General features: G+C 34.5%; 4 protein-coding genes across 6 annotated transcripts in view; 1 reads left to right on the forward strand and 3 right to left on the reverse strand.

Annotated features, from left to right (window-relative positions):
- Positions 1-20: 20 nt before the first annotated feature.
- Positions 21-15,036, reverse strand: ABCB7 (ATP binding cassette subfamily B member 7). 3 transcript variants are annotated; one of them, XM_053746956.1, is made up of 14 exons: positions 14,854-15,036; positions 14,636-14,744; positions 11,853-11,929; positions 11,103-11,310; positions 9,743-9,909; positions 8,499-8,628; positions 7,705-7,853; positions 6,725-6,899; positions 5,455-5,612; positions 4,620-4,783; positions 4,066-4,195; positions 2,805-2,933; positions 1,895-2,041; positions 21-1,499 (listed from the first exon to the last, which is right to left on the reverse strand). In XM_053746956.1, exons 1-14 carry the CDS (start codon positions 15,007-15,009, stop codon positions 1,287-1,289), a joined length of 2,112 nt encoding a protein of 703 aa, XP_053602931.1. In that variant the 5' UTR covers positions 15,010-15,036; the 3' UTR covers positions 21-1,286. The 3 variants fall into 3 exon arrangements, with proteins under 3 accessions (XP_053602931.1, XP_053602930.1, XP_053602929.1); XM_053746955.1 differs by having other exon boundaries at positions 11,853-11,953; XM_053746954.1 differs by having other exon boundaries at positions 11,853-11,983.
- A 503-nt stretch (positions 15,037-15,539) lies between these two features.
- Positions 15,540-17,081, reverse strand: LOC128670932 (uncharacterized protein). Its single transcript, XM_053746960.1, has one exon. It carries the CDS (start codon positions 16,923-16,925, stop codon positions 15,549-15,551), a length of 1,377 nt encoding a protein of 458 aa, XP_053602935.1. The 5' UTR covers positions 16,926-17,081; the 3' UTR covers positions 15,540-15,548.
- Positions 17,082-17,590: 509 nt separating this feature from the next.
- mad2 lies at positions 17,591-19,816 on the forward strand. The gene is made up of 3 exons (XM_053746969.2): positions 17,591-17,793; positions 18,108-18,254; positions 18,592-19,816. Exons 1-3 carry the CDS (start codon positions 17,724-17,726, stop codon positions 18,996-18,998), a joined length of 624 nt encoding a protein of 207 aa, XP_053602944.1. The 5' UTR covers positions 17,591-17,723; the 3' UTR covers positions 18,999-19,816.
- Positions 19,817-20,197: 381 nt separating this feature from the next.
- vn (vein) overlaps positions 20,198-24,180 on the reverse strand; it is a 65,112-nt gene continuing 61,129 nt past the window's right edge. Inside the window, exon 6 of the mRNA XM_053746966.2 lies at positions 20,198-21,668. Coding sequence (XP_053602941.1) covers positions 21,646-21,668 — 23 coding nt within the window. The 3' untranslated portion in view covers positions 20,198-21,645. The remainder of the gene's footprint in view (positions 21,669-24,180) is intronic.

Here is a 24,180-nt window from a genome sequence, read left to right on the forward strand (position 1 = left end):
TTTTAAATAAAACACGTAACTATAAAAAAATAATATACTTATTTAACGTTCACTGTACATGTTTCAACAACTATTTACATTAAACGTATCGAATACCAATTTATCAATAAAATAACTTTTACAAAGTTTTCGACGATCTATTGAGAGAATAATCCGGTTTTTCAGGTCTCCAAGAATACACATTTATGTTTTTAAATTAGAATAAAGAGGTAGTAAACATAATATTTAATTTCACAAGAGTAAATACAAGTTGACAATATTGAACAAATAATCTGATATTAGCATATTTCTTGGAATATTTCACTGAGATAAATGAAACAGAAATAACATGATAAACATTAAGTTATCATAAAAATCAACTGCTTTACATAATTCTAGTTAAACCTGTGTAGTAATAATTTCAGAAAAACCACAATTCCTGACTTATATTTTTGGTTACATTTTGTGATCGTTTTTAACGAAACCATCTGACACGCACTAATACGCTGTAAAGTACATTGATTTACAACGTTATATACACGTTACATTACATTACAATAACGTATACATTTACAATAACGACTGATGGCGTCAACATTTAAAATATTAACAAAATAAAATCATTTACTCAAAAAACATAAAAGCAAACGAGTCGCCCGGACTAGCCAATCTTTGTTAACAGCAGTATACTATAGCAGTTGTCGTAACCACAATCACCTTCTGATAAAATATCATGTTAAAATCTAACAGATAAACTAACTGCCAGATTTATCTGACTGGAGTTATTCCAGCTAGCCCTGTCCAGTACTTGTAAAACACAATTTTTAACGCGGAGGGTCTTGCTAGTTACTCCTATCCAATACTACAAGTATTAACACTATCTGTTCATCAGTCGTGAAACTACGGCTGCCTATCGCCGTGTGTCCGGCAAATTGTTAAATGGTTTTCTTTTTTAAACTACAAACAAATAGTTGCTGCGGTCACATCAACCTCTGACCTTTTTTACTTCCCTTACTATTTTGAAGAAATAAAACCAATATCCAACCGAATTTGAAAACAACTTATGATAGAAAACTCGTCCTTGTTATGTTAATCTCAGAACCTATAATACTAAGAATATGACATGAAAATATTTTCCTACTCTGGATAATCGTGCATATAAAAATGTAGGTATTCAAAAAAATCTCAAATATAGAACATAGTTTAAAAAACAAAACCATAACCAATCACAATTCAAACTGCACTTAGTACACTTCTGCAATACAACCAATACGCGTTCAACAGCTTAGAATAAAAACGTCCCAACTTCATTTAGCAACTGCGTCCCTATTCTGTTTCTCCCAGAGTCTAAAATACAATGACTTAGGATTGTTCAAGAGGTCCTCGTGTTTCCCTCTCTCGGTAATGTTTCCTTGTTCTAGAACAAAGATTTCGTCGGCGTCTGCCACTGTTGATAGTCTATGCGCTATACATATAGACGTGCGGCCGACAGTAGCTGCTTTTAGCGCTTGTAGGATTGCCTGAAATATCAAAGTTATTAATTTTGTTACAGACTACTAGTGTCCGCTTCCGAGTTTGTGTCCATCGGACCAGCGATGCTCGCTTAGTGGTTAGTATCCGGGCCGTTGTGTGTTATGCATTATTTATTTATTTTTAAAAGAATAATTTGACCTGGATTTAATAGGCTGATTTAATTTTTTTATAGTGAACTCTGTTCTACTAGCGAAGCCTATTCTATTTCATATTGACAAAATGTGTAATCCAACATTACGCAGCGGCAGCCATCTTGGATTGGCAATGAATAGCTGATTCCCACAGCAAAATGAATCGGGCGAGATTGTCATAGAAACCCATTTCGGATTTCAGCAGTGGTGGGCGGAAAATGCTGAAATGATGATGACAATGATAAACTCACATGTTCAGTGAGGGAATCCAGACTGGAGGTGGCCTCGTCAAAGACGATGATGGGAGAATCCTTGAGGATGGCCCGAGCGATCGCCACGCGCTGCTTCTCGCCGCCCGACAGCTTCAGCCCGCGCTCGCCCACCTGCGTCTCGTAGCCCTGCGCGCCCGGACCATACATTATACAGACTATTCAGTTTAACGTGTTTGTAGCCATGTTTCATGAAAATCTGTTCAGCCGTTCATAAGTTGTAGCGAAATGAATATTGAAAAGTCGGGGGTTTTTTAATTTGTCTAACAAACAAACTTGTTGAAGTGAAAACTTCTTTAGCGGTGTTGTGCACTTATTGTGATGGTTAAAAAAATGTTAAACTCGCGTCAGGACACGTGACCCAGATCGAAAATTCGTAAGATGTCAAAAATGCACAACGTTAATATTCAAGTTTTCACTTCTGTGCAATCCGTTTTTGTTTCATCTGATTTCGAGGGCTTTATATATTAATAAAACTTGAGGCTTGTGTAAAATATAATAAATAAATATATAGTGTCCTATATATTGTCTCAACGATGTTACATTAATTTTATTTGCTTTCCCCAATGCACAGAAAAAAACAGCGGACAATGTTTCTTAGTCTATACTATACTATATTATACAGATAGCAGATTCATATTTTTGTTTGTAACAAATAAATTCAAAAATTACTCGACAAATTTTGAAGTTTGGCACAGAGACAGAGTTTGTCATACATTTTTGTGGTTTTACTCGAGAGATTTGTATTTTTGTATGTAATGAATAAACTTATGGACAAATTTTCAGGACATTTGACATAGAGACAAAAAAAAACCTTAATGAGACAAGGCTAGGCTTTTTTATGGTTTTACCCGAGCGAAAATGGTTCGGGCAGCTAGTGTTGTATACGTACCTTAGGCCAGGTTTCCACTGAGTTGTGTAGCTCGGCCATTTTGCTTGCTTGATACACTTCCTCTTTGGTCTTCGCGAGGTCGCCGTAGTGAAGATTGTGGTATATCGTGTCGTGGAACAACACGCAATCCTGGATATAAAACGTATACAGGGTTACAGGTGTCTAACGCATAACCTTCCAAAGGCGCATAAGGTACATAGAGACTAACATCTTTTGTTCTACGACTTTTGTCTAAACGTAATAAATAAAAATATTTTTTTTATTTTTATTTTAATATCGTTTCTATACAGCGTTAACTCTATGTTCGATTCGGCTACATAACGCTACTGCACTGTCTCGTGTTGCGGGGCTATTGCATAGAGTTAAGATGTGTAGAATCGCAATTTAGATTGTATTTTTTTTTTATATTAAAAAAAAACTACGAATCCCGAAAAGTCGTAGAATAAAAGTTGCTTGTTTTGATGTACCTAAGTAGTCTTTAGGAGGTTTTACGTTTGATACCAGTAACCCTGTATACTGCAGACCTACTACCATCTTTTACGGAACAATTCCAATGCAGTTCAATTTGGGGACCTAAAATGAATCGCATACATACTAAAAAATACCTCGACGGTACGAATTTGCGTTGCATATCAGTTCAGATCGCAAAGTGTTATGAGTGTGCGTGCAAGTTTCCTCGCGATGTGTTGATGATAATTGATGTGTTGTGATTTTGTGTTAAAATTATCTTAATTTACATAATGCACCCCTAACAGCTTGTTTCTCAGAGCGTTTCCACCGCTGCGTCCGCGCTCCCATTACAATTTTTCAAATTTTAACAAAGGCTTAGGCTTATTAGTTTTACTATCTGACTTTAAAATAATTAAGCTGTACTGTGGTAATGTAAGTTTTATGAATTACTAGATGTTGTCCGGGGCTTCGCTCCCGTGGGAATTTTCAGATAAAATGTAGCCTATAGCAATCTTTGATAATGTACCTTTCTAATGGTGAAAGAATTTTTGAAATCGGCTCGATAGTTTCAGAGATTACCCGCCTCAAACATACAAACTCCCAAACGCTTACTTCTTTATAATAATAGTATAGATTGATTTTGGAAAAGACTCCTTGCTCAATCAATGACGGATCGTAATGACAGCGCGGCCACAGAGGTCGAAACGCTCTGCAAACCACCATTAGTATATTAGAATACAATACATACTATATTTAAACAGTTGTTGTCCTTCTGTGAAACGTAATTTCTACAAAAAATATATACATTTACCTGGGGTACAATCGCAATAGCTTTTCTTAAACTGGCAAGGTCCAAATCCTTTATATTCTGTCCGTTAACGAATATCTGACCTGATTGCGGCTCGAAGAATCTGAACAGCAGTCTAACTAATGTTGATTTTCTGCAAAACAATAATAATTTTGCTTTTCTGAACGTGTGCTCGTAATATGTTTAGAACTGCAACATTCACAAAGGACAGTGCTTCTCGAACTTTTATGAAGATTTTGAAATGCTAAGCATTCAACGGACCCCTGAAACTAACCTTGTTTTATGTATTGACCTAATTTCTTTTCACTATTATTTTGATTGACTTTATAATTAAGTGTGAATAAATAATGAGTTTGCAAAATTAACTAAATCATATTAAAAATATTTCTCAAACGCGTTTTTTATAAGCTACTTGTAAGTAAATTTTTTTTTAATGGGACGGGTTTTTTAAATAGATAAAAGTGATTCCAGAGGAAGTTTATATATATATGTAACATGCATAACATCGCACCCGTGCGACGCCGGGGCGGATCGCTAGTAAGTAATATTCCGCTCACCCACTCCCTGATCCACCGACGATACCAATCTTCTTCCCCGCGGGGATGGTCAAGCTGAGATTGTTGAAAATAGGCTTCCCATTGATGTATTTAAAGCTGACGTCTTTGAACTCTATTGTGGCCGTCTTGGCGTCTACTTTCAACGGAGGAGCTTCGTCCTTTTCCTGCGATGTGATACAAAACCAATGGAAACAAAGTGATTTATGTTTAGAGAATGCAGAACGACGTTTTATTTGTATTACTTTGTTTTTCATTTTTCTGTTTTGGCTAAATAATGATATAACATGTTTTTGTAAATTTGAACACTAGCGCCACCATCACATCATAATGAAAAGATGTGGTATTACAAATTTTTCTACACTCGTTTAATAATGTTATTACGAAAGTTTTATAGTTTTCCGTTAGACAATGTAATTACAATTTCCTATACGGATTTTGGTGACCAACACATTCAGTCTTGTAAATTGTTGCAACAGTGTCCAAAATCGTGAACTAGGATGACGGAAGTTGGATTTATGCTTCCAGTCTCAAACACATCAACTGCGCGTTCTAGACAAGTCGCTTCGATCTCGATTCGGCTATAGCGCCATCTGTCAGTAGTGTTACGAACCGTCTGTGCTACTCGTATCGTTGAAATTAGCCGGCATCCGTCTGCGTCGTTATGCATATTGCGCAGTAGATGTCGCCACAAACATTATCCCAGCCGAGCGGCAACCAATCACAGTGTGACTCGACAACCGCTGCTATGTGATTGGTGAATTCCAAAGTCGTTCTACGGACTCTTGAATAAGTATTTCATTTTTATTGCATTACATATTAATCTGTATATATTTACCTTTATCCGAGACTGCACTGTCATTAGTGTGAACATAGTCTGCATGTCGATCAACGCTTGTCTCACTTCCCTGTATACGGAACCCAGGAAGCCGAGGGGAATCGATAGTTGGAATAGTAATCCATTTACCATTACTAGATCTCCGACTGACATATTTCCTGAAAAGATGTTTTTTTTATTTATACTAGTTGTTCGCCGCGAACTAAGACCTCGCGTTTTTACAAAATTGTGAATATTTCAAAAACGACTTAACCGATTTTGATGCCCCACGAACTTAAAAATTCTATTGACAGTTCCTATATACCTTTAGAATTTCATCAAAATCAGACCAACGGTTCGAAAGTTAACGCGTTACAAAAAAATGTATTTTTGCCCCAAGTAGAATGTTAGCCGTCGTAATTACTCGTGTCTGATAAAAAATATGGAGTTGTCACATCCTTGGGATCACACGCCACCAGTTAAGACGTATTCGTGTTTCAGGATTAACGTACGCGAGTTTATTCCACCAAATGTTTTATTAGATTCCTTACACTCCCCGGGTGACATAAATGCTATGTTCCAAGCAAAAATACTATTTGTTAACTTTCATAACACAAAAACTTTTTTCAAAGCAACCTCTTTTAAAACATTCGCATTTTATAGGCCAATTTAAACCTCTTGAGGGTGAGGGTTGAGTGTCACCTTAAAGACATAAATACATTAGGGGAACATGTGACGAGGAACATATCTTTCCATTACAATTTACATGAGTGAGATCGACAATGTGCTATTTCACTCTAGTCAACAGTAAGGAGTGAGAAAAAGCTATATGTTGCGCGTCAAATGTTCCCTTGTGAAATAGGGGCTTAAAAAAAATTGTATTGGAACGCAACCAGATTTTTTATTATTTTTATTGTCTCTTGTGGCGTCACCCTAGATTATATTTTATTATTATGTATGTGGTCGAAATAAATATTATTTGAAAATAATAATGAGATGAAAAAAATCTGGATTCGCGGAATTCTTTAGCGGGAATTGAACCCGCGCCCCTGTCTATCCGGGACAGTGCTCTTTACTTTGTATGTTTGAGGCGGGTAACCTCTGAAACTACCGAACCGATTTCAAAATTTCTTTCACCATTATAAAGGTACATTATCCAAGATTGCTATATGTTATATTTTATCTCAAAACTCCCACGGGAGCGAAGCCCCGGGCAACATCTAGTATTTTAACAATTTAACCAATTATATAATTATTTATTTATATTATTTATCCAAAAGAAATAACTTACCTTTAACAATCTCATTGGCTGCCATAATCATGATAATGCTCAACCCCCCGCTGAATATCGCGTGCTGTCCGAAGTTGAGCAACGCTAAACTCGACGCAGTTTTGAGCGACGCAGCCTCATACTTCTGTAAGCTCGAGTCGTACTTCTCCAGCTCATATTTTTCGTTGTTGAAATACTGGAACAAAAAGAAATCTATTTATACAAAAGCGAAAAACATTCACTAAATAAATCTTGAAGATTTCTCAAAATTCAAATTCATTACTCGAAAATTATAAGGAAAACTAACTATAATATTGTTATTAGGTGACGTCCGCTATGGAAAGAATTTCATTCTATCCCAAAGGGGCTGAAAAAAGAAGTTGCAAGATTGTATGAAACTTTGTTATTTTGAAGTAAACTTGTATAGAAAACATACAATCTCCACGCGACAATAGCTAGTCCATACTTATAAATGTGAAAGCATGTTCGTTTGATTATCCTTCCTTTCACATCAAAACGGAGCATTATATTAGGGTAATTTTCAAACTAAGCAGATAGCTACCTACTCACCAAAAATTAACTTAAAATTATAATTTTGCATAGTGACTTAAGTGGAAGCGGTGGTGGTGTAATGTTTAAGACGCCCGTCTGTGGATCGAAAGGTCCCAGGTTCGAATCCTACTCGTGCCACATGAGTTTGTATAATACCAATCTGACTCACGTATAGTAGTTTTCATCGACCACCACTTGTTTCCGGTGAAGGAAAACATCGTGAGGAAACCTGCACACGGGTTGATTCTTATTAACTTGTGTGTAAAATGGGGAAGGCAATGGCAAACCACTCCATTCATAATACCAAGAAAGTTATTGTGTGTGTTTCATTCCGAAGTAATGACCAAAACCCTCAGCCATGTGGAATACGACTATGAAGAAGAGAGTGACTTTTAGACTTTTTGCCACGCGTGAAGCCGCGGGATACAGTGAGTATTAGATGTATTTACCTTAACAGTTTCGTAATTAATAAGCGAGTCCACCGCTTTGTTCCCAGCCTCGTTCTCCGCCCTGTTCATGAACACGCGGAACTTGGTTCTCCACTGAGTGATCGCGAGCGTGAACGCCGCGTACACGCCCACGCAACTGAAGGCGAGCCCTAAAATTTACGATATCCTTACTTATTATAAAACATAGTCATCTGCCGCGTCTGTCTGTATTGTATGTTCGCGATAAACACAAAAATCCGGGCAGTGGGCCCGGAATTTCATGCGGTTTTCACCAATAGATAGTGTGAATCCTGTGGAAGATTCAGTGGGGTTAGTGCGGGTTTGCATTTCACTTCTCACTATCGAGTCGATTCGAAGTGTGACGCAGCGAACCAATCACATTGCAGTGTGGTTGTCGTTGCGTCACAATGGCGCAAAATGGTGAAATGCAAACCAGCACAGTTTTTATCCGAGCGAAGCCAGAACGGGTCGCTAATATGGCAATAAAATAAAATTCCCATTTAGATATAGAAAAGTAATGATTTAACACGTGAAACGAAATCAATACACGGGAGATGTGATAAAATGGCGATAGACGGAGTTTTAAGTAAATTTTCGACGTCAGTAAGTATATTATATTTATTATGACCATAATAAATGCATTATATACTTAGGCGTTTCACACCTTTCACAGGAAACCTTAGAAAAAAACGTTTCGGTAACTTTTGAGTTTATCGTGTTCATACACAGGCAATAATTCATTTTATAACATCACATTAAAAAATAAAAATCTTTAAAGCCAAATAACCACATACCCGCAAACGCCATGCCCCCTTTGAGCCCCAATATGCTAGACACAAGCGTGAGCTCGAATATTGTGGGCACTATGTTGAACACCATGGCGGATAACACGAAGTTTATGGCGCGGGAGCCGCGGTCTATTGTCTGTGAATCACATAGACAAACTGAGGAGTCTTATATATATACCTGGGTCATACCATAGGCTACTATTTATGTATACATACTTTTACTGTGGGAAATAATTTAACTTCCCCGAAAAATCATATTATATTCATATTAACCTAGTATGTCTAGATGGCGCCACTGTTAAAATAAATCAATAATTATTTTACCGCGGTAAATTATTCGCGAGGAAACCCGCACACTGACTATTAGTGTGTGTATTTAGTGACACTAAATGGCAATAAACATAAGTCATGTCAAACGCCTTTAGAGTTGATATCTCACTCGATTAGAAAGAAATACATACTTAGATGTTTTTTATTTAAGTCTCATCTGAGCACTTTCTCGGTATCTTCCACAGCCTTTGAATGTCGGAGCCCAGTGTCCGTTTTCCTACTTTTTCGTCTCCACTTCGCATAATAGGCGGCATCCCTAGTTGTCAGACCATAGTTTTCTATTTATGTATTTATTTATGTACTAATAAAACTTATATCAAAGAATACATGATAAAAATTAGTACAATTATTGTGCTACTTATTTCATAAGAAATCTCTTCCAGTAGACCCGTTACAGGAGAGATACCTACTGTTTCTTACCCAATATACACCATAAATTTTTAATTATACCAAAAAATAAAATGGGGCTATCAGTACCTATTACTAACAATATGTGCATAGTCAAAAAATAAAAAAATCTAAATCCAAAATTTATCAAAAAAATCTATAATAATTTGTTATAATACTTAGAGTGTGCCACCTGACACTACGCTTCATAGTAAAGGTAGGTTCACTGCAGCGGTCCACACAAAGATGATTTTCATTGATAAATTCTAGCAATACTTTTTTATTTATTTTTTGGCTATGCCTAGCGAGTGAACACGATAAACTATGAATTGGAATAATTGGAGTTTCAAACTACGTCCATAAATTCATTGATATTTTGGGATAAACGCAAACCTCAATAACTTTGGTGATAAACTATAATATTAAATTCTGATTACCCACATGTATTAATAGGGTCTTTCATATTAAGCCTTTGATTATTTTGGCATAATTAAAAATTTATGGTGTACAAAAATATTGCCAAAATCATTTACCTTGGACAAAGCCCCGGTCTGCCTGCCCAGATGGAAGCTAAGGTCGAGGTTGTGCAGATGTACGAACACATTGCAGGCCAGTTTACGTATAGAATGTTGAGCTACTTTCGCGAACACAGCGTTTCTCATTTCATTGAAGCCGGCTGCTGTCGCTCGTGCCATGCCATCTGTGAAGCAAATTTGGAACTAATTTTAGAAATATTGATATTTCTTCATAGTCGTATTCCTCATGGCTGAGGGTCGTGGTCATTACGTGGAATTAAACACACACAACAACTTTCTTGGCATTAGTAATGGAGTGGTTTGCCATTGCCTTCTATATTTTACACACAAGTTAAAAATCAACCAGTGTGCAGGTTGCCTCACGATGTTTTCCTTCACCTGAAACTAGTGGTGGTCGATGAAAACTACTATACATGAGTCAGATTGGTATACAAACTCATGTGGCACGAGTAGGATTCGAACCTGGGACCTTTCCATCCACAGGCGGGCGTATTAACCATTACACCACCACCGCTTCCTTTTTCTTTCTTTTATTGATATTTACCGCAGTGGAAAACCCGCAATGTACGACGAAACCGCCATGTTTGGTGAACTTTTAGACATAGTATATAGCCGGCTACTACCACACACTATCGCCGAATTCATACATATGACGACGCGAATCAATGAATATTGTGTACTTTGTATGTATATAGTTTTGTAGTTGCTTTTATTTACCGGGATTAAAAACCACCATTGTAATTAAAATGTGGCTGTGACGGATTCTCCATCCACAACAACGCTTCGCCAGAAGAACTAGATCATAGATAATACCATCAATGAATTGGTTCCTTTTTTACAAAATTTATAATCATAAATAATAAAGAGATTTCAGCTCGTCGCCGCTTGGAAGGGTTCCAAGAAGGCTGGCAGCATTATCCCTCTGAACCGCTATCCTCTGTGCAAAGTAACTGCCCACCCTTGGATCGCCCGTCACTTCATGTAGACGCGCTGAAATCTCAATATAACTAGATTATTTTGAAAAATCTTAGTTCTAAAGTGCCATCTATGATCGACTTAAAGCCCAAATAGCAAGCGGGGAACTTGTTATATTCCCTTCCTAGCGCCTGTTGCACAGTCGCTATCCCCCAATAAATTATCTATTTAACAATACTTCGCCGCCAGATGTCGCCACAACACCGTAAAATAGTCTCTATTAATCTCAGAATACAGATTATTCTGGAAAAACCTTAGTTCTAAACAACGCTTCGCCACCAGATGTCGCCAGAATACCGTTAAATATAGACTTTATTGCTCTAAAAAAACAGATTGTTCTAGAAAAATCTTGGTTCTGAAGAGGCATCCATGATCAACTCACAGCCCAGTAGCAAGCTAACAGCTGTAGTGCCCAGCGCCTGTGGCACGGTCGCCATCCCCAATAACGCTTCGCCACCAGATGTTGCCACCGCACCATTCACTTCATCCACGGCATATTTGAACAGGAACGGGACAGAAACATTCACGATCTTGGCGCCGAACAGGAGCGAAAGGGAGAGCATGACGCGATTTCTGATAATTGAATTGTCCTGGAAGATGTTATATTACCCGATAAATATTATACTTTTTGCATTATGTAGCGTTAAGTAAGAACGTTTATATATATTCATAGATAGATAAAATGATGTCAGATGCCTTATTGGCGACTTGAATAAAATCTGACACTAGTGTTAGCAATAACACACCCACACACACAATAATCATACACGTGATGATATATTCATAGAATATAATAAACTATATTTGCCCGCGGCTTCGCCCGCATTTATTTCGTGCGTACTTATTACAGTCAAACCTCGGGTTCTATTAAACGTATCGCGATGGAAACTTTGCCAGATTTTAAGTTAGTCCATCGGCTATACAATTGTGAAAAACGCACCAAATTCGGACAAAAATTCTAAAAGAAAATGTTTTGGCTTCTATTCGTACCATGAAAATCCCCTTTTTTTCTTTAATATCTCCTATGTACAGACATAGCCCAGTAACATTTTTATTATATAAATATAAGTATAGATTATACTAGTATTATTTTCAAACACGAGCATTTAAAAAAATCTTCATTAGAACTCACCTTAGGCCATACATACTCCAGCATGCCCCTGATCATGTCCACCCCGGTGACCGGCTTAGCGTCCGCCAGGTTGATGTCTTCCCGGGACAAAACAGACGCACCTGGGTGAAAGCAGTCCCGTTTTTGGATACCTAGGGACGGGAGACACTTCATCAGGATAGGATGGTGATGTAGGGATTAGATCATATATAATTTGATTTATTTTCTTTTTAACACTTTTTTGAATTTTTTGTGGACACTTTTTATATATGAAGAAAAATTCTGTTCTTTTGGCAATGACCATTTTTCAAGTATCACCTTGCAGGATATAAAAAAAAATTGCTTTGACATTGAATTTGCATGACAATTATTGACTGGAGAACACGCTCCAATAAAGCTTAATTTTGAGTGCATTTTCAATTAGGCACTTAAATTAACAAGATTTTTTTTATTAATTATATTTCAATAGGCTAAAAAACATAATTCATTAATTTAGAATATTTTTAATAATGATTATAAATTGTAAATATTTGACATGAGCTTTAATGAGTTACAATTAAGATGTAAACTACTTTTTGTGACAAGGATATAGGAAAGGATAGAAGCGGACAAACAAGGATGCGTGCGGGATCAGAACTGCATTCAACCAAGTATTAGTAACAAACACAATCTGTGAAAAAGAAAACTACAAAAAAAGCAACATAACTACATGGTGAACACGAGAAAATATAACACAGTAGGCACACAGCAATAATAGGTATTAAGAAAAAAATTTGAATCTTATATTATGAGTGATAGAATCATTGTGTTATGTGACTAAACTGTTAAAAAATCATTGTATAAAGGAATAATAAAATAATAGCTTGATTAACAGCTAAGCTTCATCTGGCCTTATTAGATTTCAATGTAGTACAATAGTAACAGGGTTTCACAAATAAGTAATATAAAAAATTATAAAATGTCAACAAAAGTAATAATTTTTCAATTTTTTTTTTCATTTGATATTATACAACCTGTCTAAAGTAGAACTACAAAAATGTATGCATATAGCTGTTTATTTTTATTGATAATTATTTTTGATCATTATTTTGTTTATTATTTACTAGCTTTTGTCCACAACTTCGAATGTCAGTAAAAATCCGTTTCCTGTGGGAATTTCGGGAAATCCCTACTTAGTGCTCCCCTACACTGTCCTAGTAACTTGCACACCAAATTTCAGCTTTCTACACCCAGTAGTTTCGGCTGTGCGTTGTCTGACAGTCAGTCACACAGTCACACGTCAGTCAACGCAAGAGTTTTACACGTATATATGGAATATTTATTGACATTGATACAAAACTGCAAACATGTTTGTGTGTTACCCAAAAACAAAATAAGCTTAATAATAATTGAAGCTGCTCAGAAATTAAAAGCAAATAATGCATGTTTGCAAGGATTACCAAATGAAAACAAACTACATACAAGCATAGATCTTGGTAAAGGGAAAGAAATAATTTATGTTCAATGAAAAAAAATTAGCTTAAAGATTCAAGTGTGTGGCAAGTGTATTAATTATAAACAACATTATTGATAATTTATAAAGAACATCAAGTTTTTAAGTCCCAAATATTATGGGTAAACAAATAACATAAGATCCTAGGTTCCATTTTTTTAAGTCTTCAATAAATTGAAGTATGAGGTTCTTTTTGATGGGGTATTTTCCATTCTACTTTGTTCCCTGCCATAGGTTTCAACTCCTAGATCTTTGCCTTGTCTTTTACTTCATATATGAATGCTCTTTTAGCTTCAATAATAAAGTCATTATGTTGTATAAGGTGGCCAAACATGTTTCCCCATTTGTCTCTATTGCTTTGAGTAACAGTCTTTAAACCTTTTGAAGTTTGGCACCCTTAAAATTATTGCATAACTAAACTAATGGTGATGTACATTCTGTGAATAAGTTATTTACACATATATTTATAATAATGTATATATTCTGTGACTGATTACACAATACATGAGATGATAGGTAGGTACTCAAGTTTTTTGATAAGAATGAGTATGTCTGCCTGTCAGATTAATTAGCATTCTGATTATGAATTCAGTATTACAGTTGAAGTTCAAGGATAAAAAGTTATTGATCAAAAATATTTTGTCTGTTAATATGAATGTCCAAAATCATTTGAAATTAAAATTGAATCTACAGCAATAGCAAAATACATGCCTATTTGCAAAGGTGGATTACAGTTTTGGCCATCCTAGGCCCAGTTGCACCATTTTTAGCACTCATCATTCACTATAAACCATATTGTCAACATGTATTGAAATTTGAATATTCAGTCCAATTATTGCATGACAAAATAATGTAAATATTTTTGACAAACAATAATTTATTTAGTCTGATATGTTCATTATCATCAGTGTAATTTCGGCCCTAATTGGCTACCTCTGATATCTATCCCAATCAAGCCGCGGTACTATTGTTATTCAATTGTCTTTCTTATAAATGTACTTGATGGTATAATAAGAAAATAAATGATTTTCCAGTATTAAGTTAGGTTCGAAACATCACAGTAAAAATATGTAGAAGTGATCAGATGTAAATGGAGATTTGTTAATAAATCACACAAACTAAATAGGTGTATAAAGGGAAACATCAACTATGGTATCAAGAACACATTTGTTAGACACAATTCATGTTCAAGGTCAAACAAACATTATGTAAGAAATAGATCAAGACTTGATGGTAATATCAGTATCCCAATCCGTAACTATGCGTATTATTAAGGTAAATATTAATGTACCAAAGTTCTCTCAAGACTCACCTGCTGACGGTATTTTTCCAGTTTTAGGTTTGTTAGCCAAAATTGCCGCCAAAACATTTTGGGCAGTATCTGACGATCCCGCTTTACCTGGAGATGATGAAGCGTAGTACTAGAAAGGAAAAATATTGTCGAAAATAACTATAAATCATATGAAACTTTTAAAATAATGAAAACAACGAAATATTTCCAACAAGAGATAAAGATAACCAAATGCATACCCTAAATTGACTTGCAGCCGCACATTGTTTACATGATAAGATGAATTGTGGTTTATTTAAAATTACTGAATTATTACTATAAAATTTATACGTTAGTTTCACATGATTTTTTAATATTTTATTAATATTTTTGGTTGACAGCAGCACAGCCGCCATGTTCGCTAGCTGACAATCAGTGACAAATGATTGACAAGTTGATAAATGACAAGTACATATTTATTAGTGTTGCTTTATGGAAAACACAAATAGTCTCAACAATGTTGCCACTGTAAAATAAATAAATAAAGGAAGATAAAAGAAAACGTTCTATTCTATAGGTACTCTTCGGGGAACCATGATGATAGCTAAAACTGTAGCCAGTACTCCAAGAAATTTTTGATGCAAGGTATAGGTAGATATCTTTTTCATCAGTAGGCCGACCTGATTTTCCTATACATTACGGTACCATATTTTCATAGCACATAAGTAGGTGCTTTCAACGCGCAAGGAAAGGTTGGGCAACCGACAAAAGGGGTTACAATACATGTAATTTAGTACTGGCTCTAGTTTTGCATCATGGTTTTGGCATGGCCTTTTGACACGGAGTAGGCAGGAAGGCTTCTACGCAGAAGGCTTTTCCTTATTGTTGAATAACTGTCTCACAATGATACATATTCTTTTTAGTTAGTTCAATGAAAAACAAAACAGACATTTATCTAACATTTATTAAAATTTTCTAATATTTTAACATATTGACACATAAGTGCTACACAATTATCTAAAATTTCACACTTATTTTGAACTTGATCTAGTCTACTTAACAAATCTTTGATACTTCTCAATTTGTCACTAACCAGTGGTGTCACTATACTATTCAAATCTTTGTCATCCGAACAAATAGCTGCAGAGTATAGCAGTCTACTCACATCCATGGTCTGATTATAATAATACTTGACAACCATCAATAGGCCATAAAAATTATAACTTAGGCCTTTAAAATCTATGTACAAATTCTTATTCAATCCATGACTATTTATAAACAAAACTTGATCCGGAGATAATTTTAATCCACTTATATTCAGAAAATTTTCGATATCTTCAAACGTAAATGAAATATAATCCAAATCATTATCAGGCAAGAAAAAGCCATACTCTGTAATTAATTTTAAATTATGGCTGTCACCGTAGCATATAAATACTTGTGTATAGGGATCAAAATTATTTTTGGTGTAAATCGAAAAACTGACATCTAAAAATAGTTCTTGATTCAAATTTGACACATTTATAAGATCCAAATTCCTACTTATCATTAGTTTTGTTTCATTCTTAGCATTAGGACTATGATTTATCATGTCTAAATATGGACATAGAGATATTTTTGTATTATCACATATAAGATTCAAAATAGAATTTTCAATATTTTTTAAGTCAATTACTTTGGTTAAATCCATATAAACACATCTAGTATTTACAGTGAAATAGGCCCACTCATAAAGGGACAACGTAAAATAATCTCTGAGTTTATTTACATTAATATTAGAACTTGCAGTGTTTTTTAAAATTTCATCGAAAATGTTATAAGATGTGTTTACAACATGTTTCTGTTTTGAGATCACATCTAAAATATCATCATGAATATCACACAAGACATTATTCGGCAAAAAGTATGGTACACTGTAATTTTTGGGTAGACTTTCTAAATATACAAACCATTTACACTCCAAGCTTTGCACTTTCAAGAATGCCAAATAAAATGCCATCAATGACTGAAATGAAATCATATGTTTATAATCTTGTAAACACGGCCTCGTATTCTCTAAAAATATGTTACAAAAATGATTATCCATCAAAATTGTGGTAACATTAATCGTAAGATTAAGAGGTAAATTCATTAACTCTTCGCCAGAATATATCTTCTTTTTTGTAAGTACTCCTCGTCCTGTATCATTGAATACTGCTAGAACTAATTTGTCATAACGCCTCATACCATGTTTGCTGAGCCAAGAATTTAATAAAACTATTTCTTTGCCATCGTCGCAAGTATGAAATAGTCTACTCTTGTTTCGACTTCGTTTGCGTTGTCGCCGACCCATATTTGGGTCACTAATATTGTATGAGACTGTAAAATATATTAAGTTTATTTTCCTAAATTAAAACTTTAATACTCATAATTACAGCAAAACTTGGATAAATAAAATCAAATTAAATCCACATCGTAGGTACCTATGTGCCCTATGTGTAGGTATTTATGAAACATAAAACAATTGTGTTGACAGTAGTAAAATGCATAAATGACAATGACAAGCATGGCCCAAGCCCAACCAACATTTTGACTGCAAAATTGACCAGCCCGATCATGCTGTCATTGGGCTAGACAATGGTATTTTTCATTGCATATAATACCTGTAGAAAATACAAAGTTGCAAAAACAATGAAAATGGGAAGTGTCCGTTGTTCCGTCGAATAATCAGAGCAGAGATAAGGATGCACCACGCGCGGGGCCCTTTCTAAATCTACGATTGGCACATGATGATTGGTATAAAAGATTTTTTTTAACTGTTTTATTTTTCTTTAGTTAACTTACGATGAAAATCTGTACATTGAACTAAAACTAATATAAAAAAAACTTTAAACTAATTGAAAATAACTTACTAGATAAACAAATAACAGTTTTAACTACTGGCTGTATGGGCTTAGATCCCTTTGCCTTACCATATGGATTAACTAAACCGAAAAAATATATATAGTCAGCTGTCAAAATTGAAATTTAAACGATTGTTCCGTTTAAAACTATTTCCATGATTTTCTTTGTTGTGATTGTGAACTGAAATTTTAACGTTTTCTACTGGAAATTTACTTTTTACTTCTATTTAATTTGGACAATTTATAAAATGTCGCAACAGCAAACATCAAATACTATAACTCTTCGGGGTTCTGCTCAGATTATTTGTGAATATCTCAGTAAGTTTAGCTCCTTGATTACATATGATTTTGAAAGCATTAGGTATTATTCAGAATAGTATTTTTTGGTACCTTATGTACCTATTTTGTATTAGGTACTGAAATAGTGGTTTCTAAATTTGTTAAATGATTATATTTCGTGGTTTATATATATAAATTCGGTGTATACTTGATAATTAAAGGTGTATTGATTGACAACCCACTGAAAATCCGTCGATGCTAGATTATGGCCCAATATCAGTTCTTTCACTACTACTACCTACCTAAACCAACTACCTACCTAAATATTTTAATGTGTTATCATTATGTTTCAGAGTATGCAATCAATTCAGTGTTATTTCAGAGAGGTCTGTATCCTCCTGAGACTTTCAAAGCTGAGCAGCAGTATGGTATTACCCTTTTATTGTCAGAAGATCCTGAAATAAAGAAGTTTTTGATGAATCTCCTCTCGCAAAGTGAAGGTAGGTGAAAGATGTTTAAATTTTCATATCTTTAATATTGAAGGTGGGTTTGTTAAGTTTAGTCAGTGTTGCCAGCTGTTTTTGTTAAGTTTTAGGCAAATAGATTTTGAAACCTGATGATAAAAAAAAAATTCTAAATTAAGGACTTGAAATCACAGCTGAATTTTCTAAATCATAAGGTTTATTTTCTACACACACTTTGGGCTTCATGAAACCAAGAGATATTAAAAGCAAACAAAACAATGGGCTATGTTGTAAAGTTTGATGGTACTCTGCCCTATCTTAAAGTGATTTTCACAATTCCCATCTCAGACTAATGTTGCTGTCTCCTTTTCAGAATGGATAGTCAGCAAAAAAGTTCGAAAGCTCTCCTTAGTCATAATAAATGTTGCCAACAAGGAAGTCCTCGAATGCTGGGACTTCAATGTTCAATACGAAGATGGCGACCCTGTATTATCCAAAGAAAAAAATGAAAGTATTGGTACAAAAGAATTGAAAAAAATCCAACAAGAAATTAGGGATGTTATGCTGCAAGTTGCTGCAACCATTTCATACTTACCGTTCTTAGACTGTAGGTGCACATTCGATGTTTATGTCCATGCGAAAACGGACTGTGAAATACCTGAAAAATGGGCAGAAGCTGAGTCTGTTTCCATTGCCAATGCCCAAAATGTACAGTTGAAAACATTTTCCACAAGTTTACATAAAATGGAAACTGTTGTCACTTATAAGTTAGTTGATTAAGATTTAAGTGATAAGGTTCTTTTATGCTGTGTTTTCATTAAGAAAAATTGTTATTTCGAAGATGAACTTCATTGAAAATAATATCAACTTTCTGTGGTGGTTTTCTCAATCTGATACAACATTAGAACTTTCTAGAATTTATAGATTTCTTGAAAGGCTGGCAACGGTCCTGTGATGTCCCTGGTATTGCAGTTGTTCAGCATGCGAGTTTGCCGCCCTATTTAATGAAATTAAAGTGTGGGATTATCAGAAGAGCATAATGAACATCGATAAACACAGTAGGTAGGTATGGTATGTTTCCATTATGTGTATTTTCAGTTTAGATTGCTAAACAATACTACTGGATTTTAAAACGACTGTTCTCTAGTGATCATGAAGTATGGTCTATTAAGAATCTTATTTCACAGATCTATTAAATACATGCATAAATGAATGTTAGATATAGGTGTAAGTAATTAATTTATTATTTATATTAATTGCATATAAAAGTGTAAAAATGTTATATTTCATAACTGGCTGTTTTGTACAGCTCCACCAACGGTAATCTGTTTGACCTCTGTTCATTACCTATTTCAAATTATATCAAAATCGGTCCAGTGGTTTATCTAAGATAGTTTTTCGAATTTATATAGTATGGATGTAAAATAGGCGGAATAGCGATAGGCGGAATTAGAATTATTTTTTGTAATAAGAGGTCTGATGTTTTACCAGTATGTATTTGTAAATATAATTAAGTTAGCCTGTCTGTAAGTGTACTTGTATTTTAGATTCCCATTTTTCAAATTTGAAATAAAATTTGGTTGCTAAAATATCCTTGATTTTCTTGCTTTTGATTTTTTGCTGTTTTAAAGTATCCTCAAAATGGCTCAGTCGCAAAATGACTCCGGTCTACTTCGCAAAATGTCTTGCGGTTGTAAAATCTTTCTTTCGCAAAATGTAATATCAAAGTTATTTAGCAAATGTGCCGTTCTATGATAGGTATTTCGTGTTAGTACTGGCAGGATAAAACCTTGCACATATTATATACTTAGGTACTAATAATGGAGCACGAAGCTTTAAATAAAACAGACATTAAAACAATTATTCCAGCTTTTGAAATGGTTTATTATATAACAAAGCATTTACAAAAATAGCAATTAAAGACTACAATAAATAATGTCTATTCAGCAAATAATACTGTACACAACTGTTAATATAACTTAACATTTTAACGCGGAAACTAATACGAGATCTTACTAAACCAACCGACACACATTCAATCGAGGTTATTTTTGTGCATCATATTTTCAAAAATTATCCCAATTTTGGAGGTAAACAATTGTGAAACGTCATAAAATTTTTGTTGCACAGTTAATTCAAATTAGCATCTTTTGGAAAAGTTGCATGTTAGCAAAACAACAATCTAGGCTAGTCTTGAGACTTGGCTCTGTCTATTTCACAAGAGATAGAACGTGATACCATCAAAAGTGATTTTTAAGGGCCATAAATAAAGTTGGAATGCATTAACAAAGCTGCATTAGTGAACACTTGATTTTTATCTTCAAAGAGACATAAAAGCAAGTGTTGTGCGACTGGAGTCCGCGCTGCGAAAGATGTCCAGTCCAGCTGTGGAACTATCAATAACAATCGGCCATATTGGTGTCAGCGACTGTAACTGTAAAGAACACCGCATCGACGGGACTTCTTTCGTGGCGCGGACTTTAGTGACAATCCAGAAGAACTTTAGATTTCGTTTATGGTCGATTTACTAATGTGAACCTTTGAAAAATGATTATTGAGATTCATGATTTCACCTACGTTTTAAGTACCATAGCATAATATAAGTCACAATATAAGCACCACAATCTTCTAAAATGTTTTACACACGAAATTATCATACAAAAGCTTTACAAGGTATGGTAAAGTACGCAGAACGTTACCTTCGGAAAATGTCATCGTGAAATATTTGATTACGTTCGCATTTTGCGAAAATGTCATCGCACAATGTCACATGCGAAAGTGGCAAACTTTTTCACGATGACATTTTTCGAAAGTGCCGTTCTGCGTCTAGACCAGGAGTACTTAGTTACACTGCATGTGCTCGTCTCTTAGTACGCGAGATAAACATTACGTCAGGGGGTTTGCTCTGAAGCTGCAAGCACGGAACTAGTAGGTACTCCGGGAGTACCTACTAATTCCGTGGTTGCAAGATCTTGTATGACAAGTATCATACGCGCACTTTTCCGTATTGCTCCCACCTGGCAAATAAGTATCCATTGAAGAGTGAACTTTAAAGCGTAGTACTAGCTGTACCATGTATAGTTATCGTTATTATCAGTTTTTTTTCGTTATTAGTAAATTCATTGGTGGGGAGAAGGTACTCGCAGGGAGTAAGTACCTTTAGGACCTGCTACTTCTCAGGTAGGTAATTCTGCTTGACCGACCAAGCGTAATATTTTATTGCATTACGTCGATGATTATTTCCTTTTGTTCAAGTAACTATACAATGCGCTGAATTAGGTTACTCTACAACTTTTTAGGGCCTATTAGCTAGTAGATACAAATGGCAAATCGATTATGGGCCTAAATTTTATATTACGTAGGAATGCTTCATTTTTCTTAATTGTAATCGGGATTCCGTTTTTGTTCAGTCGAGTCGTTTTTTTGATCACCACAGTGGTTCGCCTTTGCCTGTGGACAGAAAAAATATTGTACTCGATTATTTTTAAAATAAGAATAATATATTATTTTAATGTATCTGTACCATTTTGTGCATGCATTGTTATCTCACAACAAATAGTAAGAGGTGAAATATTCCCAATAGATCATGCTGTATATTAGTCACTATACATAAAGCGTTAGTAACTAATTGTAAAAGTGCATAATAAATGTAACATAGTGAGTTAGGTATTTGAATAAATAAGTTTGATTTTAAATGAAATACCAGATTTCGATAAATGTCTGTAAACGCGACTTGTTTATATATAGTCTTTGCATACAGTACCTAATTGTTTTTTTATTATTAGTCGTTAAATGTATTTGCTAACATTATTCATTTATTTGCATTGATATAATGCTAAACTGTTAGAATCAGTTACATTTCTTATGCAGTAAATGAGTGCGGGTTGTTATACAGTGCACGATAAAAATTTCGAATGATACATACCATTTTCTCAATGGAAAGTCCTTCCAATTTCAAGTTTCGTTCAAGGATCAGAAAGAGAGTGAGTGAAACAAAAACAAATTATCGCCTTTCTGTTAATTCCAACACTCATTCCTTTTATTGTAATTTTTGTATAATCCATTATATTGACTAAACATGTTTTCCGCCTTAATATTTGTTGTGAGACTATGAATTCAGTAAGATACAATGACGTCATAAAGATTTAATTTCACATCAAGAATGTAATTACCTATTAGATAAAGTTAACGTAAATTAGAAAATATGTAAATTGAGCGATTCGAATCACTGGGAAGTCATGTAATGACGTCACTTTACCTTTTTAATGCCCTGAATCCTCGAATCGTATTATAATAAATAGTCCTTTTTCTAGTTTTAATTACATATAAATAATGATTGGAACTTAAAAGTAAAAGAGCTATACAAAATGAGAAATTAAATAACAAAATTGGAATTTCGGTACATTACGCCGAAAGAGCAGAATTTTTGAAGGGTTATATAAAGTTTAATCGCTATGTATCCACAACCATACATCCAATTGGCGCACACGAAATTACACATAATTTATTGGCCTATCTAGTTATATTAAAACTGCGATTTGACTAGGTGGAGTATAATGGACCTTTGCATTCTTGTTATTGCTTCATATTTTCAAAGTTTAAGTATGGATCTTGCCTCGCTCTCTGCCTTTGAAATGTTGAATTTTACAAGCTTGGGTGAATTAAATTGAATGGGCACTTTTTGAATTTCGGTCGAATTTTGGAAGTCCAGTGGGTACTTTCCCCCTATTACAGTCATTATTTGTTCAAAGTATGCAAACCAAATATAAATTAATAAAAGTATTAAACCAAAATAATTGTTTATTGCGGACCTATTATTTATACACAGAGAACGGGATGTGTAACTGTAACTAAGCATGTATTATTTAAAAAAAAAACTTATCCTAATAGATATGTACATAACCGCAAGTCTCATAATCAAAACATTACATACTTCCTATAAGTTATCAAACCTTAAAGTTAATATAACAATAAAATAATCGCAATATTACAAAATATGCGTAAAATATTTACAACTTGAAATATAGGCGTAAAAAAAAATGGGATATCGGTAGTTTCAATGTTAGGCATTTGACTAATAAGATATAACATACTTTAGCTTAATAGCAAGAAATTATACTTAAAATTACATGGACATTTCGCTTGTCACCAAAACAATATCGTTTCGTTACTATCGCGCAATAGTCAGTTCTGTTATCAAATTAAAAATAATGATAATAATGTAAATAAAAAAACGGAACTGTTACAAAAATGCTTACAAGTAAAAATCTCACTGGATCAGTAGTCCATATTTTGATAAAATATTAAAAATAAAAAGCATTACAGAATAAGCACAAGAATCTCCATGTCTTCTCCTTGAATGGGAGAAACGCGAGTTTCTTAGAAATGAAAAGCTGACCCTTAGGAATCAATAAAAAACTAAATTCAAAATGTCTAATGAAATTCATATGGGAGATCATACTCGGAATTTGCAACTACTGATATACGATAAATTGACCTTTGACAATGTACAGTTGCAACTTCAGAGGAAACCTCCAGATTATGAGATTCGTGCACGATACACCTATGAATTGTGAATATCAGAACCCCCATCGTAATCCTCCGCTAACCACAGGTGTAACTTGCACGAAGTCGATGGCTAAAACACTGTAATCTGTGGACTGTGTATGGAATTATTAACATTAAAGTATTTACACTTAACTATCATAGAAATGCACAGTCGCTGTAAAAGTACGCTACCAAATATTTTACACATCTATATATTTTTTCTGAAACGACACGAAAACTGTCCAGTGTGTGAAACTGGTACAGTAGGTAAACAAAATATTGCGCTGTGTAAAATAAAGGCTGGTACTGTAATCTGTTGTGACGGCTCATGCACAAAACGTCTCTTTCGCAAAATGTCGCTTGGTCGCAAAACGACTCTTTCGCAGATTGTCTCTTTCGCAGAATGTCTCTTTCA

The sequence above is a fragment of the Plodia interpunctella genome, chromosome 6 (genome assembly GCF_027563975.2).
Source record: "Plodia interpunctella isolate USDA-ARS_2022_Savannah chromosome 6, ilPloInte3.2, whole genome shotgun sequence".
In the NCBI taxonomy this organism is placed as follows: Eukaryota; Metazoa; Arthropoda; class Insecta; order Lepidoptera; family Pyralidae; genus Plodia; species Plodia interpunctella.

Excerpts from the sequence above, each read along its gene's own strand:
- ABCB7 (XM_053746954.1), bottom strand. The coding sequence starts at position 15,009 with ATGGCGGCTGTGCTGCTGTCAACCAAAAATATTAATAAAATATTAAAA. Across the intron at positions 11,984-14,635 it reads TGGAAAAATACCGTCAGCAG|GTATCCAAAAACGGGACTGC; the intron begins GTGAGTCTTGAG and ends TCCCGTCCCTAG. Across the intron at positions 9,910-11,102 it reads TGTTAGCTTGCTACTGGGCT|ATGGCATGGCACGAGCGACA; the intron begins GTGAGTTGATCA and ends TTTGCTTCACAG.
- LOC128670932 (XM_053746960.1), bottom strand. The coding sequence starts at position 16,925 with ATGGGTCGGCGACAACGCAAACGAAGTCGAAACAAGAGTAGACTATTT.
- mad2 (XM_053746969.2), top strand. The coding sequence starts at position 17,724 with ATGTCGCAACAGCAAACATCAAATACTATAACTCTTCGGGGTTCTGCT. Across the intron at positions 17,794-18,107 it reads GATTATTTGTGAATATCTCA|AGTATGCAATCAATTCAGTG; the intron begins GTAAGTTTAGCT and ends ATTATGTTTCAG. Across the intron at positions 18,255-18,591 it reads TCTCCTCTCGCAAAGTGAAG|AATGGATAGTCAGCAAAAAA; the intron begins GTAGGTGAAAGA and ends TCTCCTTTTCAG.